At 45.9% G+C, this 22,376-nt stretch overlaps 1 protein-coding gene across 2 annotated transcripts in view; it reads right to left on the minus strand.

Annotated features, from left to right (window-relative positions):
- The window catches only part of LOC123999485 (paralemmin-2-like), a 253,939-nt gene that overhangs the window by 46,186 nt on the left and 185,377 nt on the right, over positions 1-22,376 (minus strand). For both annotated transcript variants that reach the window (XM_046305340.1, XM_046305339.1), the window contains exon 9: positions 11,732-11,805. In XM_046305340.1, coding sequence (XP_046161296.1) covers positions 11,732-11,805 — 74 coding nt within the window. The remainder of the gene's footprint in view (positions 1-11,731; positions 11,806-22,376) is intronic.

Consider the following 22,376-nt stretch of genomic DNA (forward strand, 5'->3'; position numbering starts at 1 on the left):
AGCTACAGTATAGATGGTATTGCACTGCTGACATTTAGACTTCTGGCTAGTGGCAATAATGTAATTGCTTGTTCAGTAATTGAAGTTAGAAAATTCCAACCAACTGATAGCCTAACCTGAACCTGCATGTTATGAGCAAACTCTGCACTCACTCCCAGCCTGGATAGTCAGCCCACCCTCAAATCACTAGTTTACTAGGGATGATTTCATCATGCAGTGTAGCCTACTACCTATAGCCATCTACCTATAGCCATCTACCTATAGCCATCTACCTATAGCCATCTATCTATAGCCTACTACCTATAGCCATCTACCTATAGCCATCTACCTATAGCCATCTACCTATAGCCATCTACCTATAGCCATCTACCTATAGCCATCTACCTATAGCCTACTATCTACAGCCATCTACCTATAGCCATCTACCTATAGCCATCTACCTATAGCCATCTACCTATAGCCTACTACCTATAGCCATCTACCTATAGCCATCTACCTATAGCCATCTACCTATAGCCATCTACCTATAGCCATCTACCTATAGCCATCTACCTATAGCCATCTACCTATAGCCATCTACCTATAGCCATCTACCTATAGCCATCTACCTATAGCCATCTACCTATAGCCATCTACCTATAGCCATCTACCTATAGCCATCTACCTATAGCCATCTACCTATAGCCATCTACCTATAGCCATCTACCTATAGCCATCTACCTATAGCCATCTACCTATAGCCATCTACCTATAGCCTACTATCTACAGCCATCTACCTATAGCCATCTACCTATAGCCATCTACCTATAGCCATCTACCTATAGCCTACAGCCATCTACCTATAGCCATCTACCTATAGCCATCTACCTATAGCCTACCTATAGCCATCTACCTATAGCCATCTACCTATAGCCATCTACCTATAGCCATCTACCTATAGCCTACTACCTATAGCCATCTACCTATAGCCATCTACCTATAGCCATCTACCTATAGCCATCTACCTATAGCCTACTACCTATAGCCATCTACCTATAGCCATCTACCTATAGCCATCTACCTATAGCCATCTACCTATAGCCATCTACCTATAGCCATCTACCTATAGCCTACTACCTATAGCCATCTACCTATAGCCATCTACCTATAGCCATCTACCTATAGCCATCTACCTATAGCCTACTACCTATAGCCATCTACCTATAGAGCAACAGAGAGGGGAAGCGGGAGCAGGTGTGATACTACATAGAGGGCTATAGTAGCTACAGTATGCTACTGCTTGTCTCTCTCTTGTTTTCTACATAGAGGGCTATAGTAGCTACAGTATGCTACTGCTTGTCTCTCACTTGTTTTCTACATAGAAGGCTATAGTAGCTACAGTATGCTACTGCTTGTCTCTCTCTCTTGTTTTCTACATAGAGGGCTATAGTAGCTACAGTATGCTACTGCTTGTCTCTCTCTTGTTTTCTACATAGAGGGCTATAGTAGCTACAGTATGCTACTGCTTGTCTCTCTCTCTTGTTTTCTACATAGAGGGCTATAGTAGCTACAGTATGCTACTGCTTGTCTCTCTCTCTTGTTTTCTACATAGAGGGCTATAGTATGCTACTGCTTGTGTCACGCCCTGACCATAGAGAGTCCTGGGGGTTCACTATGATGCAATAGCTCAGAGCGTGACTAGGGGGGTGTTCTAGTCTTGAGCGTGTCATCAGTCCAGTGCCACCTGTGCCGGCTCCCAGCACTCGTCCACCAGTGCGTGTGTACAGCCCAGAACCTCCAGTGACGGTCTACAGCCCAGAACCTCCAGTGACGGTCTACAGCCCAGAACCTCCAGTGATGGTCTACAGCCCAGAACCTCCAGTGATGGTCTACAGCCCAGAACCTCCAGTGATGGTCAACGGTCTGGAACCTCCAGTGACGGTCAACGGTCTGGAACCTCCAGTGATGGTCTACAGCCCAGAACCTCCAGTGATGGTCTACAGCCCAGAACCTCCAGTGATGGTCAACGGTCTGGAGCCTCCAGTGACGGTCAACGGTCCGGAACCTCCAGTGACGGTCAACGGTTCGGAACCTCCAGTGACGGTCAACGGTTCGGAACCTCCAGTGACGGTCAACGGTTCGGAACCTCCAGTGACGGTCAACGGTTCGGAACCTCCAGTGACGGTCAACGGTCTGGAACCTCCAGTGACGGTTCCACAGCCCAGAACCTCCAGTGACGGTCAACGGCCCGGGGGGGGGTGGTACTGTAGGGGGGGGGTGGTACTGTCACGCCCTGACCATAGAGAGCCCTTGCTATTTTGTGTGTAAATGTTTTTACCACGGCCTGTAGGCCTGGTATTGACATCCAAGACAGTCTTTCCTGAGACAATGTGCATTAGATGTCCATTGCGCTGCACACAATTTAAACGTAGTCTTGAATGATGCATGCCAAGATATACCAGAGACAAGGGAACGTTGATTTTGCAACAGCACAACACAAACGCCGGTTCACCAGTATGAACGAAATCGCAAACCAACCACTTTTTTTTGCTTGTTTGAGAGCTCAAAGAACTGTTGTTGCTAAATATGATAAATATGTTGCATCTGCCAAAATGTCTTCTTTCCAGGAGGGAGGTAGAGGCAGGGTGGAGGAGGGAGGTAGAGGCAGGAGGGAGGAGTGAGGTAGAGGCAAGGGGAGGAGGGAGTTAGATGCAGGGGGGAGGAGGGAGGTAGAGGCAGGGGAGGAGGAGGGAGGTAGAGGCATGGGAGGAGGAGGGAGGTAGAGGCAGGGGGAGGAGGGAGGTAGAGGCATGGGAGGAGGAGGGAGGTAGAGGCAGGGGGAGGAGGGAGGTAGAGGCAGGGGGGAGGAGGGAGGTAGAGGCAAGGGAGGAGGAGGGAGGTAGAGACAGGGGGAGGAGTGAGGTAGAGGCAGGGGGAGGAGGGAGGTAGAGGCAGGGGAGGAGGAGGGAGGTAGAGCCAGGGGGAGGAGTGAGGTCGCGGCAGGGGGGAGGGAAGCGAAGTAGAGGCAGGGGGAGGAGTGAGGTAGAGGCAGGGGAAGTAGGGAGGTAGAGGCAGGGGAGGAGTGAGGTAGAGGCAGGGAGGAGGAGGGAGGTAGATGCAGGGGGAGGAGAGAGGTAGAGGCAGAGGGAGGAGAAATAACAGATATTTGAAGCTCTGCTTCTATCTCCTAAGACATGACAGACATGGAAGCTCTGCTTCTAGTTCCTAACCAACTTTGCGGTATTTAGTTTTTTAAAGTGTTATTTCTTACATTATTATCCCAGAGCGTTGTGTGTGTTATTCCATACATTATTATCCATTTACATTTACATTTAAGTCATTTAGCAGACGCTCTTATCCAGAGCGGTTATTCCATACATTATTATCCCAGAGTGTTGTGTGAGTTATTCCATACATTATTATCCCAGAACGTTGTGTGAGTTATTACATACATTATTATCCCAGAGCGTTGTGTGTGTTATTCCATACATTATTATCCCAGAGCGTTGTGTGTGTTATTACAAACATTATTATCCCAGAGCGTTGTGTGAGTTATTCCATACATTATTATCCCAGAGCGTTGTGTGTGTTATTACATACATTATTATCCCAGAGCGTTGTGTGTTATTACATACATTATTATCCCAGAGCGTTGTGTGTTATTACATACATTATTATCCCAGAGCGTTGTGTGTTATTACATACATTATTATCCCAGAGCGTTGTGTGTTATTCCATACATTATTATCACAGAGCGTTATTACATACATTATTATCCCAGAGCGTTGTGTGTGTTATTACATACATTATTATCCCAGAGCGTTGTGTGTTATTACATACATTATTATCCCAGAGCGTTGTGTGTTATTATATACATTATTATCCCAGAGCGTTATTACATACATTATTATCCCAGAGCGTTGTGTGTGTTATTACATACATTATTATCCCAGAGCGTTGTGTGTTATTACATACATTATTATCCCAGAGCGTTGTGTGTTATTACATACATTATTATCCCAGAGCGTTGTGTGTTATTCCATACATTATTATCACAGAGCGTTATTACATACATTATTATCCCAGAGCGTTGTGTGTGTTATTCCATACATTATTATCCCAGAGCGTTGTGTGTGTTATTACATACATTATTATCCCAGAGCGTTGTGTGTGTTATTACATACATTATTATCCCAGAGCGTTGTGTGTTATTCCATACATTATTATCCCAGAGGGTTATTCCATACATTATTATCCCAGAGCGTTGTGAGTTATTCCATACATTATTATCCCAGAGCGTTATTACATACATTATTATCCCAGAGCGTTATTCCATACATTATTATCCCAGAGCGTTATTCCATACATTATTATCCCAGAGCGTTGTGTGGTATTCCATACATTATTATCCCAGAGCGTTGTGTATTATTCCATACATTATTATCCCAGAGCGTTGTGTGTGTTATTCCATACATTATTATCCCAGAGCGTTATTCCATACATTATTATCCCAGAGCGTTATTCCATACATTATTATCCCAGAGCGTTATTCCATACATTATTATCCCAGAGCATTGTGTGTGTTATTCCATACATTATTATCCCAGAGCGTTATTCCATACATTATTATCCCAGAGCGTTATTCCATACATTATTATCCCAGAGCGTTGTGTATTATTCCATACATTATTATCCCAGAGCGTTGTGTGTTATTACATACATTATTATCCCAGAGCGTTATTCCATACATTATTATCCCAGAGCGTTATTCCATACATTATTATCCCAGAGCGTTATTCCATACATTATTATCCCAGAGCGTTATTCCATACATTATTATCCCAGAGCGTTGTGTATTATTCCATACATTATTATCCCAGAGCGTTATTCCATACATTATTATCCCAGAGCGTTATTCCATACATTATTATCCCAGAGCATTATTCCATACATTATTATCCCAGAGCGTTATTCCATACATTATTATCCCAGAGCGTTGTGTGTTATTCCATACATTATTATCCCAGAGCGTTATTACATACAGCTGGAAAGAGGTTTTGATATCAAAGCGGCGGTACCAGCATTCTGACAAGAAATACAACTTTCCTGAATTGGATCCTTCGTTTGTTAAATTCTACTAACTGTTATCAGAATCACAGAATACTTTTCCCTTTTCGCTGTCAGTGAATATAGTGAACGATAACTTGGTCTTGTGTCTTTGGCTGTGCCGGATTAAGTGATAAGAAATCTATAAAATCCTTTCTCTGTAATTAATATTAGCTGATTGAGCTAATCATGTAAATGTAACTAGAGAGTCGGGGCACCACAAAATAATATTTATTGAGCTGTTATCTTCTGAATAAACTCTTAAAGACCTAGTAATATTTTACATCAATAGCAGTCAATATTAATTGTTGCCTTAATTCAGTCTCATCTGAAAGTTGTAAATTCTTGGTAATCTGCACGAACCCTGGTAAATTGGTGGTAGATGGAAGGCCGTGTTGCCCAACCGAGTCCTTTGTCATTTGAAGAATGTCTCTGGTGGTAAATTGAATACGTTGTAGTAACGTCGTTGTGTGGTAGACAGGGAGAGGTATGACTGTAAACCTACCCCCCAGGACAGAGGGGAGAGGTATTTATGACTGTCATAAACCTACCACCCAGGCCAACGTCATGTCACCGATATAATGTATTATGTCTGTGGATGTCAGTGTGTATAGTGAAGTAAATGATCCCCTTACAGAATGTCACATTTTTTGGGGCAGCAGGTGGCCTAGCGGTTAAGAGCTTTGGGCCAGTAACCAAAAGGTCGCTGGTTCAAATCCCTGAGCAGACACGGTGTAAAAATATGTTGTTCTGCACTGGAGCAAGGCGGTTAATTAACTCCCAACAAAAACTGCTCCCCGGGCTCTGACGGCGTGGATGCCGACTACGGCATCCCCCCTCACCTCTGGTTCAGAGGGTTTGCCACATATCAGGCTTCAAACATAAAGATATAAAACTGTATTTTTTTGTGAAGAATCAACAACAAGTGGGACACAATCATGAAGTGGAACGACATTTATTGGATATTTCAAACTTTTTTAACAAATCAAAAACTGAAAAATTGGGCGTGCAAAATTATTCAGCCCATTTACTTTCAGTGCAGCAAACTCTCTCCAGAAGTTCAGTGAGGATCTCTGAATGATCCAATGTTGACCTAAATGACTAATGATGATAAATACAATCCACCTGTGCGTAATCAAGTCTCCGTATAAATGCACCTGCACTGAGATAGTCTCAGAGGTCCGTTAAAAGCGCAGAGAGCATCATGAAGAACAAAGAACACACCAGGCAGGTCCGAGATACTGTTGTGATGAAGTTTAAAGCCGTATTTGGATACAAAAAGATTTCCCAAGCTTTAAACATCCCAAGGAGCACTGTGCAAGTGATAATATTGAAATGGAAGGAGTATCAGACCACTGCAAATCTACCAAGGCCTGGCCGTCCCTCTAAACTTTCATCTCATACAAGGAGAAGACTGATCAGAGATGCAGCCAAGAGGCCCGTGATCATCACATCTGGATGAACTGTATAACTTTTTCATTAGATTTCATTATATCACAACGGTTTGATTTGTCTTATCTGCAATTTCTTCTCAGCTAGTGGTCTTTGTATCAAAAGATAATTGCGTAATTTCTGTCCATAGTCTTCACTAGGACAACGTCCAATCACTGGAGAAACTGTTACACTCAACTGAACGACTTGATTAGTTTAGTGTCAGCTAGCTACATAGCTGTCTTTGCTGTCTTGTATCATCGTATCATCGTATCCAAGATAATTGTGTTGTTTAGGTTTAGAGTGTGTAGTCTTAGAGTGATTATCTTAAACCGAGGTTAGCCATTTAACGTAGGTGACTCTGCTAGCTAAAGATATAGAACTCATACCCGGTCGCATTCACAGGTTGTATCACAACTTCAATTACAGTACAACGGTTTGATTTGTTTGTTTAAAGTTTGCTACAAGCCAAAGATAATTGTGTACCTAGCCATCTATTGGTTCTTTTAAGACAACGTAAACAACACTGCTAGCTAGCCTGCTAGCCCCGAAAGCAACACTGCAGAAACTATTGGAAGAAGACTTGATTAGTGTAGTGTCAACAACGCACCCACTGCCAGCTGGCCTACTTCAGCAGTACTGTATCATTTTAATCATTTTAGTCAATAAGATTCTTGCTACGTAGCTTAACTTTCTGAACATTCGAGACGTGTAGTCCACTTGTCATTCAATCTCCTTTGCATTAGCGTAGCCTCTTCTGTAGCCTGTCAACTATGTGTCGGTTTATCCCTGTTCTCTCCTCTCTGCACAGACCATAAAACGCTCCTCATGCCACCCTACTCTGGTGGTGCGCACGACCCACGTGGAGTTCCAGGTCTCCGGTAGCCTCTGGAACTGCCAATCTGCGGTCAACAAGGCAGAGTTCATCTCAGCCCATGCCTCCCTCCAACTTCTTGGCCCTGACGGAAACATGGATCACCACAGACAACACTGCTACTCCAAACCCCAGCGTCTGGTGGTGGTGGCACCGGGATCCTCATCTCTCCCAAGTGGTCATTCTCTCTTTCTCCCTTACCCATCTGTCTATCGCCTCCTTTGAATTCCATGCTGTCACAGTCACTAGCCCTTTCAAGCTTAACATCCTTATCAATCGCCCTGAGTTCATCAATGAGCTTGATGCCTTGATAAGCTCCTTTCCTGAGATGGCTCACCTCTCACAGGCCAACCTCCCCACGTCTACCTTTGACTCTTTCCTCTCTGCCTCCTTCTTTCCACTCCTCTCCTCTTTTGACCTCACCCTCTCACCTTCCCCCCTACTCACAAGGCAGGCAATACGCTCGACCTCATCTTTACTAGATGCTGTTCTTCCACTAACCTCATTGCAACTCCCCTCCAAGTCTCCGACCACTGCCTTGTATCCTTTTCCCTCTCGCTCTCATCCAACACCTCCCACACTGCCCCTACTCGGATGGTATCGCGCCGTCCCAACCTTCGCTCTCTCTCCCCCGCTACTCTCTCCTCTTCCATCCTATCATCTCTTCCTCCGCTCAAACCTTCTCCCACCTATCTCCTGATTCTGCCTCCTCAACCCTCCTCTCCTCCCTCTCTGCATCCCTTGACTCTCTATGTCCCCTATCCTCCAGGCCGGCTCGGTCCTCCCCTCCCGCTCCGTGGCTCGATGACTCATTGCGAGCTCACAGAACGGGGCTGTCGCCTCCCTGCGGACCTGGCATCCTTTCACTCCCTCCTCTCTAATTTTCCTCCTCTGTCTCTGCTGCTAAAGACCACGCTAAATTCCAAGCTTCTGCCTCTAACCCTGAGCTCTTTGCCACCTTCTCCTCCCTCCTGAATCCTCCGCCCCCTCCCCCCCTCCTCCCTCTCTGCAGAAAACCATTTTGAAAAAAGCACATCCGAATTTGCTAAGTCAAACGACAATGGTTCTGCTCACACTGCCCTACCCTATGCTCTGACCTCTTTCTCCCCTCTCTCTCCAGATGAAATCTCGCGTCTTGTGACGGCCGGCCGCCCAACAACCTGCCCGCTTGACCCTATCCCCTCCTCTCTTCTCCAGACCATTTCCGGAGACCTTCTCCCTTACCTCACCTCGCTCATCAACTCATCCCTGACCGTTGGCTACGTCCCTTCCGTCTTCAAGAGAGCAAAGTTCCCTTCTGAAAAAACCTACACTCGATCCCTCCGATGTCAACAAAGACCAGTATCCCTTCTTTCTTTTCTCTCCAAAACTCTGCTCCTTGGCCAGCTCTCTATCTCTCTCTGAATGACCTTCTTGATCCAAATCAGTCAGGTTTCAAGACTAGTCATTCAACTGAGACTGCTCTCCTCTGTATCACGGAGGCGCTCCGCACTGCTAAAGCTAACTCTCTCTCCTCTGCTCTCATCCTTCTAGATCTATCGGCTGCCTTCGATACTGTGAACCATCAGATCCTCCTCTCCACCCTCTCCGAGTTGGGCATCTCCGGCGCGGCCCACGCTTGGATTGCGTCCTACCTGACAGGTCGTTCCTACCAGGTGGCGTGGCGAGAATCTGTCTCCTCACCACGCGCTCTCACCACTGGTGTCCCCCAGGGCTCTGTTCTTGGCCCTCTCCTATTCTCGCTATACACCAAGTCACTTGGCTTCATAACCTCACATGGTCTCTCTTATCATTGCTATGCAGACGACAAATCTTCTCCTTTCCCCCTTCTGATGACCATTCGCATCTCTGCATGTCTGGCAGACATATCAGTGTGGATGACGGATCACCACCTCAAGCTGAACCTCGGCAAGACGGAGCTGCTCTTCCTCCCGGGGAAGGACTGCCCGTTCCATGATCTCGCCATCACGGTTGACAACTCCACTGTGTCCTCCTCCCAGAGCGCCAAGAACCTTGGTGTGATCCTGGACAACACCCTGTCGTTCTCAACTAACATCAAGGCGGTGGCCCGTTCCTGTAGGTTCATGCTCTACAACATCCGCAGAGTACGACCCTGCCTCACACAGGAAGCGGCGCAGGTCCTAATCCAGGCACTTGTCATCTCCCGTCTGGATTACTGCAACTCGCTGTTGGCTGGGCTCCCTGCCTGTGCCATTAAACCCCTTCAACTCATCCAAACGCCGCAGCCCGTTCTGGTGTTCAACCTTCCCAAGTTCTCTCACGTCACCCCGCTCCTCCGTTCTCTCCACTGGCTTCCAGTTGAATCGCATCCGCTACAAGACCATGGTGTCCTACGGAGCTGTGAGGGGAACGGCACCTCAGTACCTCCAGGCTCTGATCAGGCCCTACACCCAAACAAGGGCACTGCGTTCATCCACCTCTGGCCTGCTCGCCTCCCTACCACTTACAGCTCCCGCTCAGCCCAGTCAAAACTGTTCGCTGCCCTGGCCCCCCAATGGTGGAACAAACTCCCTCACGACGCCAGGACAGCGGAGTCAATCACCACCTTCCGGAGACACCTGAAACCCCACCTCTTTAAGGAATACCTAGGATAGGTTAAGTAATCCCTCTCACCCCACCCCCCCTAAGTTTTAGATGCACTATTGTTAAGTGACTGTCCCACTGGATGTCATAAGGTGAATGCACCAATTTGTAAGTCGCTCTGGATAAGAGCGTCTGCTAAATGACTTAAATGTAATGTAAATGTAAATCACTCTGGATGAACTGCAGAGATCTACAGCTGAGGTGGGAGATTCTGTCCATAGGACAACAATCAGTCGTATATTGCACAAATCTGGCCTTTATGGAAGAGTGGCAAGAAGAAAGCCATTTCTTAAAGATATCCATAAAAAGTGTTGTTTAAAGTTTGCCACAAGCCACCTGGGAGACAAACCAAACATGTGGAAGAAGGTGCTCTGGTCAGATGAAACCAAAATTGAACTTTTTGGCAACAATGCAAAACGTTATGTTTGGCGTAAAAGCAACACAGCCCATCACCCTGAATACACCATCCCCACTGTCAAACATGGTGGTGGCAGCATCATGGTTTGGGCCTGCTTTTCTTCAGCAGGGACAGGGAAGATGTTTAAAATTGATGGGAAGATGGATGGAGCCAAATACAGGACCATTCTGGAAGAAAACCTGATGGAGTCTGCAAAAGACCTGAGACTGGGACGGAGATTTGTCTTCCAACAAGACAATGATCCAAAACATAAAGCAAAATCTAGAATGGAATGGTTCAAAAATAAACATATCCAGGTGTTAGAATGGCCAAGTCAAAGTCCAGACCTGAATCCAATCGAGAATCTGTGGAAAGAACTGAAAACTGCTGTTCACAAATGCTCTCCATCCAACCTCACTGAGCTCGAGCTGTTTTGCAAGGAGGAATGGGAAAAAATTTCAGTCTCTCGATGTGCAAAACTGATAGGACTTACAGCTGTTATCGCAAGGGGCTGAATAATTTTGCACGCCCAATTTTTCAGTTTTTGATTTCTTAAAAAAGTTTGAAATATCCAATAAATGTCGTTCCACTTCATGATTGTGTCCCACTTGTTGTTGATTCTTCACAAACAAATACAGTTTTATATCTTTATGTTTGAAGCCTGAAATGTGGCAAAAGGTTGCAAAGTTCAAGGGGGCCGAATACTTTCGCAAGGCACTGTAGATAGATGGATAGATAGATGGATAGATAGATGGATAGATAAGAGCGTCTGCTAAATGACTTAAATGTAAATGTAATAGATGGATAGATAGATAGACAGGGATGATTGGTCGATGGATAGATAGATAGATGGATAGATGGATAGATGGATAGATGGATGGATAGATGGATGGATAGATGGATAGATGGATGGATAGATGGATAGATAGATGGTTGGATAGATGGATAGATAGATAGATAGATAGACGGGGATGATTGGTCGATAGATGGATAGATAGATAGACGGGGATGATTGGTCGATAGATAGATAGATAGATAGATAGATAGATAGATAGATAGATAGATAGATAGATAGATAGATAGATAGATAGATAGATAGATAGACGGGGATGATTGGTAGATAGATAGATAGATAGATAGATAGATAGATAGATAGATAGATAGATAGATAGATAGATAGATAGATAGATAGACAGGGATGATTGGTCGATAGATAGATAGATAGATAGATAGACGGGGATGATTGGTCGATGGATAGATAGATAGACGGGGATGATGATCGATAGATGGATAGATAGATAGGACGGGGATGATCGGTCGATGGATAGATATTGACTCACCATGGCAGTGATGGCTGGTTTAGCCACGCTCCTGGTTCCTGTAGTCATGGTTACTTGAGAAGTCTGTTCTTCACCTAGAGAAAGAGCACCATCACATTGGTCAGATCATCTTTATTTACATCATCCTCCTCCTCATCAACAATATCATCATCATCCTCCTCTTCATCAACAATATCACCATCATCATCCTCATCAACAATACCATCATCCTCCTCCTCCTCGTCAACAATATCACCATCCTCCTCCTCCTCATCAACAATATCATCATCATCCTCCTCCTCCTCATCAACAATATCATCATCCTCCTCCTCCTCCTCATCAACAATATCATCATCATCCTCCCCCTCCTCATCAACAATATCACTATCATCCTCCTCCCCTTCATCCTCCTCATCAACAATATCATCATCCTCCTCCACCTCATCAACAATATCATCATCATCATCCTCCTCATCAACAATATCACCATCATCCTCCTCCTCCTCATCAACAATATCACCATCATCCTCCTCCTCATCAACAATATCATCATCTTCCTCCTCCTCATCAACAATATCATCCTCCTCCTCCTCCTCATCCACAATATCATCCTCCTCCTCCTCATCAACAATATAATCATCATCATCCTCTTCATCCACAATATCATCACCTTCCTCCTCGTCAACAATATCACCATCATCATCCTCGTCAACAATATCACCATCATCCTCCTCCTCGTCGTCAACAATATCACCATCATCCTCCTCCTCGTTAACAATATCACCGTCATCATCCTCCTCCTCGTCAAAAATATCACCATCATCATCCTCCACCTCGTCAACAATATCACCATCATCCTCCTCCTCCTCGTCGTCAACAATATCACCATCATCATCCTCCTCGTCAACAATATCACCATCATCCTCCTCCTCGTCGTCAACAGTATCACCATCATCTTCCTCCTCGCCAACAATATCACCATCATCATCCTCCTCCTCGTCAGCAATATCATCATCATCCTCCTCCTCGTCAACAATATCATCATCATCCTCCTCCTCGTCAACAATATCATCATCATCCTCCTCCTCGTCAACAATATCACCATCATCATCCTCCTCGTCAACAATATCATCATCATCCTCCTCCTCGTCAACAATATCATCATCATCTTCCTCCTCCTCGTCAACAATATCACCATCCTCCTCGTCAACAATATCACCATCATCCTCCTCCTCGTCAACAATTTCACCATCATCCTCCTCCTCCTCATCAACAGTATCACCATCATCCTCCTCCTCATCGTCAACAATATCACCATCATCATCATCATCCTCCTCATCAACAATATCACCATCATCATCCTCCTACTCCTCGTCAACAATATCACCATCATCATCATCCTCCTCATCAACAATATCACCATCATCATTGGGCAGGGGCAAAAGGTCACTGGTTCGAATACAGTAATACAGTTTACTGTAGCAGGAATACTCCAACCACTTACTGTAGCAGGAATACTCCAACCATTTACTGTAGCCCTGGGAATACTCCAATCATTTACTGTAGCCCTAGGAATACTCCAACCATTTAATTAATGTAGCCCCTGGGAATACTCTAACCATTTACTGTAGCCCTGAGAATACTCTAACCATTTACTTTAGCCCTGGGAATACTACAACCATTTACTGTATCCCTGGGAATACTCTAACCATTTACTGTAGCCCCTGGGAATACTCTAACCATTTACTGTAGCCCTGGGAATACTCTAACCATTTACTCTAGCCACTGGGAATACTCCAAACATTTACTGTAGCCCTGGGAATACTCCATCCGTTTACTGTAGCCGCTGGGAATACTACAACCATTTACTGTAGCCCTGGGAATACTCTAACCATTTACTGTAGACCTGGGAATACTCCATCCGTTTACTGTAGCCGCTGGGAATACTACAACCATTTACTGTAGCCCTGGGAATACTCCAACCATTTACTGTAGCCGCTGGGAATACTCCAACCATTTACTGTAGCCCCTGGGAATACTCAAACCATTTACTGAAGCCCTTGGAATATTCCAACCATTTACTGTAGCCCTGGGAATACTCTAACCATTTACTGTAGCCCGGGGAATAGTCCATCCGTTTACTGTAGCCGCTGGGAATACTACAATCATTTACTGTAGCCCTGGGAATACTCCATCCATTTACTGTAGCCCTTGGAATACTCCAACCATTTACTGTAGCCCTGGTAATTCTCTAACCATTTACTGTAGCCCTGGGAATACTCCAACCATTTACTGTAGACCCTGGGAATACTCTAACCATTTACTGTAGCCCCTGGGAATACTCTAACCATTTACTGTAGCCCCTGGGAATACTCCAACCATTTACTGTAGCCACTGGGAATACTCCAACCATTTACTGTAGCTCCTGGGAATACTCAGGGGGTACCCTATTTGGTCAGGGGGTACCCTATTGGTCACGGGGTACCCTATTGGTCAGGGGGTACCCTATTTGCCATTTGGGATGTCGCCATGGTGTGTTCCAGGAGCAGCTTGATCTGTTGCCATGACTCCGATCCCCTCCATGTTCTCCAGCATGTCGGTCTATAAGGTGTTTGTCATCCCACCACTGAAGCATTGTTTTACACAGACACACCTGTTGCCTATGACGCGTGCAAATACGTATTCCGTTATATTGTGTTTGACAAATAAACTTTGATATGGTCAGATTCAATCAAAAACACACTTTGGAAGAATCTCCCTATCGCTCATTACCTGATCACAGTACTTAGGTGAAAAGAGAAACCAGCACACTGCTCTTGCTACTATCACTGATGTTTATGATGAAAAGAGAAACCAGCACACTGCTCTTGCTACTATCACTGATGTTTATGATGAAAAGAGAAACCAACACACTGCCTGTGCTAGTATCACTGTTGTTTTATATGAAAAGAGAAACCAGCACACTGCTCTTGCTACTATCACTGATGTTTATGATGAAAAGAGAAACCAACACACTGCCTGTGCTGGTATCACTGTTGTTTTCTATGAAAAGAGAAACCAGCACACTGTTCTTGCTAATGTCACTATTGACCTCTTGGAAGCTTTACGAGGTCGATACGTGAAGCTTCAATACATCAATAGTGATACAAGCAAGAGCAGCGTGCTGGTTTCTCTTTTCATCATAAACATCAGTGATAGTAGCAAGAGCAGCGTGCTGGTTTCTCTTTTCATCATAAACATCAGTGATAGTAGCAAGAGCAGTGTGCTGGTTTCTCTTTTCATCTAAATTATATCTCTCTGTTACCATGCACCTGCAACAGGATAGCTTGGATATGCAAGTGCATTTTTTGAGTTTGGATCACAGTACTTTAAATGTGTTTCTTTTTTTTGGTATGGTGCAAGAACAAGGTAATTTTCTTCTGCAGCGTGGGTTTGATTGAATGTGTAATTCAAGCGACCTCCTGCAGTACCAAACTGAGGATGTTGGTGGCACCCTAGAGACAAATTTGGACACATCACTGTGCTTTACCTGCTCTGGGTGGGTCTAACTGGGATATTAGGCCCAATTAGGATATCATCCCCACACGCAAAATGCATGTGGAGGGGTTAGTCAAATAAGATATTTTCATTATGTTGTCAATTGAGTGAAAAACAAGATGGATGTCACAAAGATATATAATCTGTGGAGACAGCACCACCACAATCTGTTGTAGACAGCACCACCACAATCTGTTGTGGACAGCACCACCACAATCTGTTATGAACAGCACCACCACAATCTGTTGTAGACAGCACCACCACAATCTGTTGTAAACAGCACCACCACAATCTGTTGTAGACAGCACCAACACAATCTGTTGTAGACAGCACCACCACAATCTGTTATGAACAGCACCACCACAATCTGTTATGAACAGCACCACCACAATCTGTTTTGAACAGCACCACCACAATCTGTTATGAACAGCACCACCACAATCTGTTGTAGACAGCACCACCACAATCTGTTGTAGACAGCACCACCACAATCTGTTGTAGACAGCACCACCACAATCTGTTATGAACAGCACCACCACAATCTGTTGTAGACAGCACCACCACAATCTGTTATGAACAGCACCACCACAATCTGTTGTAGACAGCACCACCACAATCTGTTATGAACAGCACCACCACAATCTGTTGTAGACAGCACCACCACCAGAATCTGTTGTGGACAGCACCACCACAATCTGTTATGAACAGCACCACCACAATCTGTTATGAACAGCACCACCACAATCTGTTATGAACAGCACCACCACAATCTGTTATGAACAGCACCACCACAATCTGTTGTATACAGCACCACCACCAGAATCTGTTGTGGACAGCACCACCACAATCTGTTATGAACAGCACCACCACAATCTGTTATGAACAGCACCACCACAATCTGTTATGAACAGCACCACCACAATCTGTTGTAGACAGCACCACCACAATCTGTTATGAACAGCACCACCACAATCTGTTGTATACAGCACCACCACAATCTGTTATGAACAGCACCACCACAATCTGTTGTAATTAGCACCCCCACAATCTGTTGTAGACAGCACCACCACAATCTGTTATGAACAGCACCACCACAATCTGTTGTAAACAGCACCACCACAATCTGTTGTAGACAGCACCACCACAATCTGTTGTAGACAGCTACACCACAATCTGTTATGAACAGCACCACCACAATCTGTTATGAACAGCACCACCACAATCTGTTATGAACAGCACCACCACAATCTGTTATGAACAGCACCACCACAATCTGTTATGAACAGCACCACCACAATCTGTTGTAGACAGCACCACCACAATCTGTTATGAACAGCACCACCACAATTTGTTGTAGACAGCACCACCACAATCTGTTATGAACAGCACCACCACAATCTGTTGTAGACAGCACCACCACCAGAATCTGTTGTGGACAGCACCACCACAATCTGTTATGAACAGCACCACCACAATCTGTTATGAACAGCACCACCACAATCTGTTATGAACAGCACCACCACAATCTGTTGTAAAGTCAGGTGTGTCCTGCGTATTGGTTGATCCTTGACTGTGGCGGTTAGCGGTACCCTAGCGTACATGTCAAACATAGACCTGGGCACTAGCCATGTGGGTAGCCAACACAGGTCTCAGCGTGTTCCAAAGGGCACAGACGTCAGTTCAACGTTCTGATTTACATTTGGTTGATAAACAACTAAGGTGGATTCATCGTGAATTTAGGTTTAAAGTTGGGTGGAATTTTTTTTAAATTACCTGATCCTCAAATCAGTTGTCCACGTTGAAGTGTGTGTGTGAGTGTGTGTGTGACGGTAGTTGCAGTGTGTGTGTGACGGTAGTTGAAGTGTGTGTGTGACGGTAGTTGCAGTGTGTGTGACGGTAGTTGCAGTGTGTGTGTGCAGTGAAGTGTGTGTGACGGTAGTTGCAGTGTGTGTGTGACGGTAGTTGAAGTGTGTGTGTGACGGTAGTTGAAGTGTGTGTGTGACGGTAGTTGAAGTGTGTGTGACGGTAGTTGAAGTGTGTGTGTGACGGTAGTTGAAGTGTGTGTGACGGTAGTTGCAGTGTGTGTGTGACGGTAGTTGAAGTGTGTGTGTGACGGTAGTTGAAGTGTGTGTGACGGTAGTTGCAGTGTGTGTGTGACGGTAGTTGAAGTGTGTGTGTGACGGTAGTTGCAGTGTGTGTGACGGTAGTTGCAGTGTGTGTGTGACGGTAGTTGAAGTGTGTGTGTGACGGTAGTTGAAGTGTGTGTGACGGTAGTTGCAGTGTGTGTGTGACGGTAGTTGAAGTGTGTGTGTGACGGTAGTTGAAGTGTGTGTGACGGTAGTTGCAGTGTGTGTGTGACGGTAGTTGAAGTGTGTGTGTGACGGTAGTTGAAGTGTGTGTGACAGTGTGTGTGACGGTAGTTGAAGTGTGTGTGTGACGGTAGTTGCAGTGTGTGTGACGGTAGTTGCAGTGTGTGTGTGACGGTAGTTGAAGTGTGTGACGGTAGTTGAAGTGTGTGTGTGACGGTAGTTGAAGTGTGTGTGTGACGGTAGTTGAAGTGTGTGTGACGGAAGTTGAAGTGTGTGTGTGACGGTAGTTGCAGTGTGTGTGACGGTAGTTGCAGTGTGTGTGTGACGGTAGTTGCAGTGTGTGACGGTAGTTGAAGTGTGTGTGTGACGGTAGTTGAAGTGTGTGTGTGACGGTAGTTGAAGTGTGTGTGTGACGGTAGTTGCAGTGTGTGTGTGACGGTAGTTGCAGTGTGTGTGTGACGGTAGTTGAAGTGTGTGTGTGACGGTAGTTGCAGTGTGTGTGTGACGGTAGTTGAAGTGTGTGTGTGACGGTAGTTGCAGTGTGTGTGACGGTAGTTGCAGTGTGTGTGTGACGGTAGTTGAAGTGTGTGTGACGGTAGTTGCAGTGTGTGTGTGACGGTAGTTGAAGTGTGTGTGACGGTAGTTGCAGTGTGTGTGTGACGGTAGTTGCAGTGTGTGTGTGACGGTAGTTGCAGTGTGTGTGACGGTAGTTGCAGTGTGTGTGTGACGGTAGTTGAAGTGTGTGTGTGACGGTAGTTGCAGTGTGTGTGACGGTAGTTGCAGTGTGTGTGTGACGGTAGTTGCAGTGTGTGTGGCGGTAGTTGCAGTGTGTGTGTGATGGTAGTTGAAGTGTGTGTGTGACGGTAGTTGAAGTGTGTGTGTGACGGTAGTTGAAGTGTGTGTGACGGTAGTTGACGTGTGTGTGTGTGACGGTAGTTGAAGTGTGTGTGTGACGGTAGTTGAAGTGTGTGTGTGTGTCGCTAGATGAAGTGTGTGTGACGGTAGTTGCAGTGTGTGTGTGATGGTAGTTGCAGTGTGTGTGACGGTAGTTGAAGTGTGTGTGACGGTAGTTGAAGTGTGTGTGACGGTAGTTGAAGTGTGTGTGACGGTAGTTGAAGTGTGTGTGTGACGGTAGTTGAAGTGTGTGTGTGACGGTAGTTGAAGTGTGTGTGTGTGTCGCTAGATGAAGTGTGTGTGACGGTAGTTGCAGTGTGTGTGTGATGGTAGTTGCAGTGTGTGTGACGGTAGTTGAAGTGTGTGTGACGGTAGTTGAAGTGTGTGTGTGACGGTAGTTGAAGTGTGTGTGACGGTAGTTGACGTGTGTGTGTGTGACGGTAGTTGAAGTGTGTGTGACGGTAGTTGAAGTGTGTGTGTGTGTCGCTAGATGAAGTGTGTGTGACGGTAGTTGCAGTGTGTGTGTGATGGTAGTTGCAGTGTGTGTGTGTGACGGTAGATGTAGTGTGTGTGACGGTAGTTGCAGTGTGTGTGAAGGTAGTTGCAGTGTGTGTGACGGTAGTTGCAGTGTGTGTGTGATGGTAGTTGAAGTGTGTGTGACGGTAGTTGAAGTGTGTGTGTGATGGTAGTTGAAGTGTGTGTGACGGTAGTTGAAGTGTGTGTGACGGTAGTTGCAGTGTGTGTGACGGTAGTTGACGTGTGTGTGACGGTAGTTGAAGTGTGTGTGTGACGGTAGTTGCAGTGTGTGTGACCGTAGTTGACGTGTGTGTGACGGTAGTTGCAGTGTGTGTGACGGTAGTTGAAGTGTGTGTGACGGTAGTTGAAGTGTGTGTGTGTGTCGCTAGATGAAGTGTGTGTGACGGTAGTTGCAGTGTGTGTGTGATGGTAGTTGCAGTGTGTGTGACGGTAGTTGAAGTGTGTGTGACGGTAGTTGAAGTGTGTGTGTGACGGTAGTTGAAGTGTGTGTGACGGTAGTTGATGTGTGTGTGTGTGACGGTAGTTGAAGTGTGTGTGTGACGGTAGTTGAAGTGTGTGTGTGTGTCGCTAGATGAAGTGTGTGTGACGGTAGTTGCAGTGTGTGTGTGATGGTAGTTGCAGTGTGTGTGACGGTAGTTGAAGTGTGTGTGACGGTAGTTGAAGTGTGTGTGTGACGGTAGTTGAAGTGTGTGTGACGGTAGTTGACGTGTGTGTGTGTGACGGTAGTTGAAGTGTGTGTGTGACGGTAGTTGAAGTGTGTGTGTGTGTCGCTAGATGAAGTGTGTGTGACGGTAGTTGCAGTGTGTGTGTGATGGTAGTTGCAGTGTGTGTGTGTGACGGTAGATGAAGTGTGTGTGACGGTAGTTGCAGTGTGTGTGAAGGTAGTTGCAGTGTGTGTGACGGTAGTTGCAGTGTGTGTGTGATGGTAGTTGAAGTGTGTGTGACGGTAGTTGAAGTGTGTGTTTGATGGTAGTTGAAGTGTGTGTGACGGTAGTTGAAGTGTGTGTGACGGTAGTTGCAGTGTGTGTGACGGTAGTTGACGTGTGTGACGGTAGTTGAAGTGTGTGTGTGACGGTAGTTGCAGTGTGTGTGACGGTAGTTGACGTGTGTGTGACGGTAGTTGCAGTGTGTGTGACGGTAGTTGAAGTGTGTGTGACGGTAGTTGAAGTGTGTGTGACGGTAGTTGAAGTGTGTGTGTGACGGTAGTTGCAGTGTGTGTGACGGTAGTTGACGTGTGTGTGTGACGGTAGCTGAAGTGTGTGTGACGGTAGTTGAAGTTGAAGTTGCAGTGTGTGTGTGACGGTAGTTGAAGTGTGTGTGACGGTAGTTGAAGTGTGTGTGACGGTAGTTGAAGTGTGTGTGTGACGGTAGTTGCAGTGTGTGTGACGGTAGTTGCAGTGTGTGTGACGGTAGTTGAAGTGTGTGTGACGGTAGTTGAAGTGTGTGTGTGACGGTAGTTGAAGTGTGTGATGGTAGTTGAAGTGTGTGTGACGGTAGTTGAAGTGTGTATGACGGTAGTTGCGTGTGTGTGTGACGGTAGTTGAAGTGTGTGTGACGGTAGTTGCAGTGTGTGTGACGGTAGTTGCAGTGTGTGTGACGGTAGTTGCAGTGTGTGTGACGGTAGTTGAAGTGTGTGTGTGACGGTAGTTGTAGTGTGTGTGTGACGGTAGTTGAAGTGTGTGTGACGGTAGTTGAAGTGTGTGTGTGACGGTAGTTGAAGTGTGTGTGACGGTAGTTGACGTGTGTGTGTGTGACGGTAGTTGAAGTGTGTGTGTGACGGTAGTTGAAGTGTGTGTGTGACGCTAGATGAAGTGTGTGTGACGGTAGTTGCAGTGTGTGTGTGATGGTAGTTGCAGTGTGTGTGTGTGACGGTAGATGAAGTGTGTGTGACGGTAGTTGCAGTGTGTGTGAAGGTAGTTGCAGTGTGTGTGACGGTAGTTGCAGTGTGTGTGTGATGGTAGTTGAAGTGTGTGTGACGGTAGTTGAAGTGTGTGTGTGATGGTAGTTGAAGTGTGTGTGACGGTAGTTGAAGTGTGTGTGACGGTAGTTGCAGTGTGTGTGACGGTAGTTGACGTGTGTGTGACGGTAGTTGAAGTGTGTGTGTGACGGTAGTTGCAGTGTGTGTGACGGTAGTTGACGTGTGTGTGACGGTAGTTGCAGTGTGTGTGACGGTAGTTGAAGTGTGTGTGACGGTAGTTGAAGTGTGTGTGTGTGTCGCTAGATGAAGTGTGTGTGACGGTAGTTGCAGTGTGTGTGTGATGGTAGTTGCAGTGTGTGTGACGGTAGTTGAAGTGTGTGTGTGACGGTAGTTGAAGTGTGTGTGACGGTAGTTGATGTGTGTGTGTGTGACGGTAGTTGAAGTGTGTGTGTGACGGTAGTTGAAGTGTGTGTGTGTGTCGCTAGATGAAGTGTGTGTGATGGTAGTTGCAGTGTGTGTGTGACGGTAGTTGAAGTGTGTGTGACGGTAGTTGAAGTGTGTGTGTGACGGTAGTTGAAGTGTGTGTGACGGTAGTTGACGTGTGTGTGTGTGACGGTAGTTGAAGTGTGTGTGTGACGGTAGTTGAAGTGTGTGTGACGCTAGTTGAAGTGTGTGTGACGGTAGTTGCAGTGTGTGTGTGATGGTAGTTGCAGTGTGTGTGACGGTAGATGAAGTGTGTGTGACGGTAGTTGCAGTGTGTGTGAAGGTAGTTGCAGTGTGTGTGACGGTAGTTGCAGTGTGTGTGTGATGGTAGTTGAAGTGTGTGTGACGGTAGTTGAAGTGTGTGTGTGATGGTAGTTGAAGTGTGTGTGACGGTAGTTGAAGTGTGTGTGACGGTAGTTGTAGTGTTGAAGTTGACGTGTGTGTGACGGTAGTTGAAGTGTGTGTGTGACGGTAGTTGCAGTGTGTGTGACGGTAGTTGTGTGTGTGACGGTAGTTGCAGTGTGTGTGACGGTAGTTGAAGTGTGTGTGACGGTAGTTGAAGTGTGTGTGTGTGTCGCTAGATGAAGTGTGTGTGACGGTAGTTGCAGTGTGTGTGTGATGGTAGTTGCAGTGTGTGTGACGGTAGTTGAAGTGTGTGTGACGGTAGTTGAAGTGTGTGTGTGACGGTAGTTGAAGTGTGTGTGACGGTAGTTGATGTGTGTGTGTGTGACGGTAGTTGAAGTGTGTGTGTGACGGTAGTTGAAGTGTGTGTGTGTGTCGCTAGATGAAGTGTGTGTGATGGTAGTTGCAGTGTGTGTGACGGTAGTTGAAGTGTGTGTGACGGTAGTTGAAGTGTGTGTGTGACGGTAGTTGAAGTGTGTGTGACGGTAGTTGACGTGTGTGTGTGACGGTAGTTGAAGTGTGTGTGTGACGGTAGTTGAAGTGTGTGTGTGTCGCTAGATGAAGTGTGTGTGACGGTAGTTGCAGT

This window comes from Oncorhynchus gorbuscha, linkage group LG16 (assembly GCF_021184085.1).
Source record: "Oncorhynchus gorbuscha isolate QuinsamMale2020 ecotype Even-year linkage group LG16, OgorEven_v1.0, whole genome shotgun sequence".
NCBI lineage: Eukaryota > Metazoa > Chordata > Actinopteri > Salmoniformes > Salmonidae > Oncorhynchus > Oncorhynchus gorbuscha.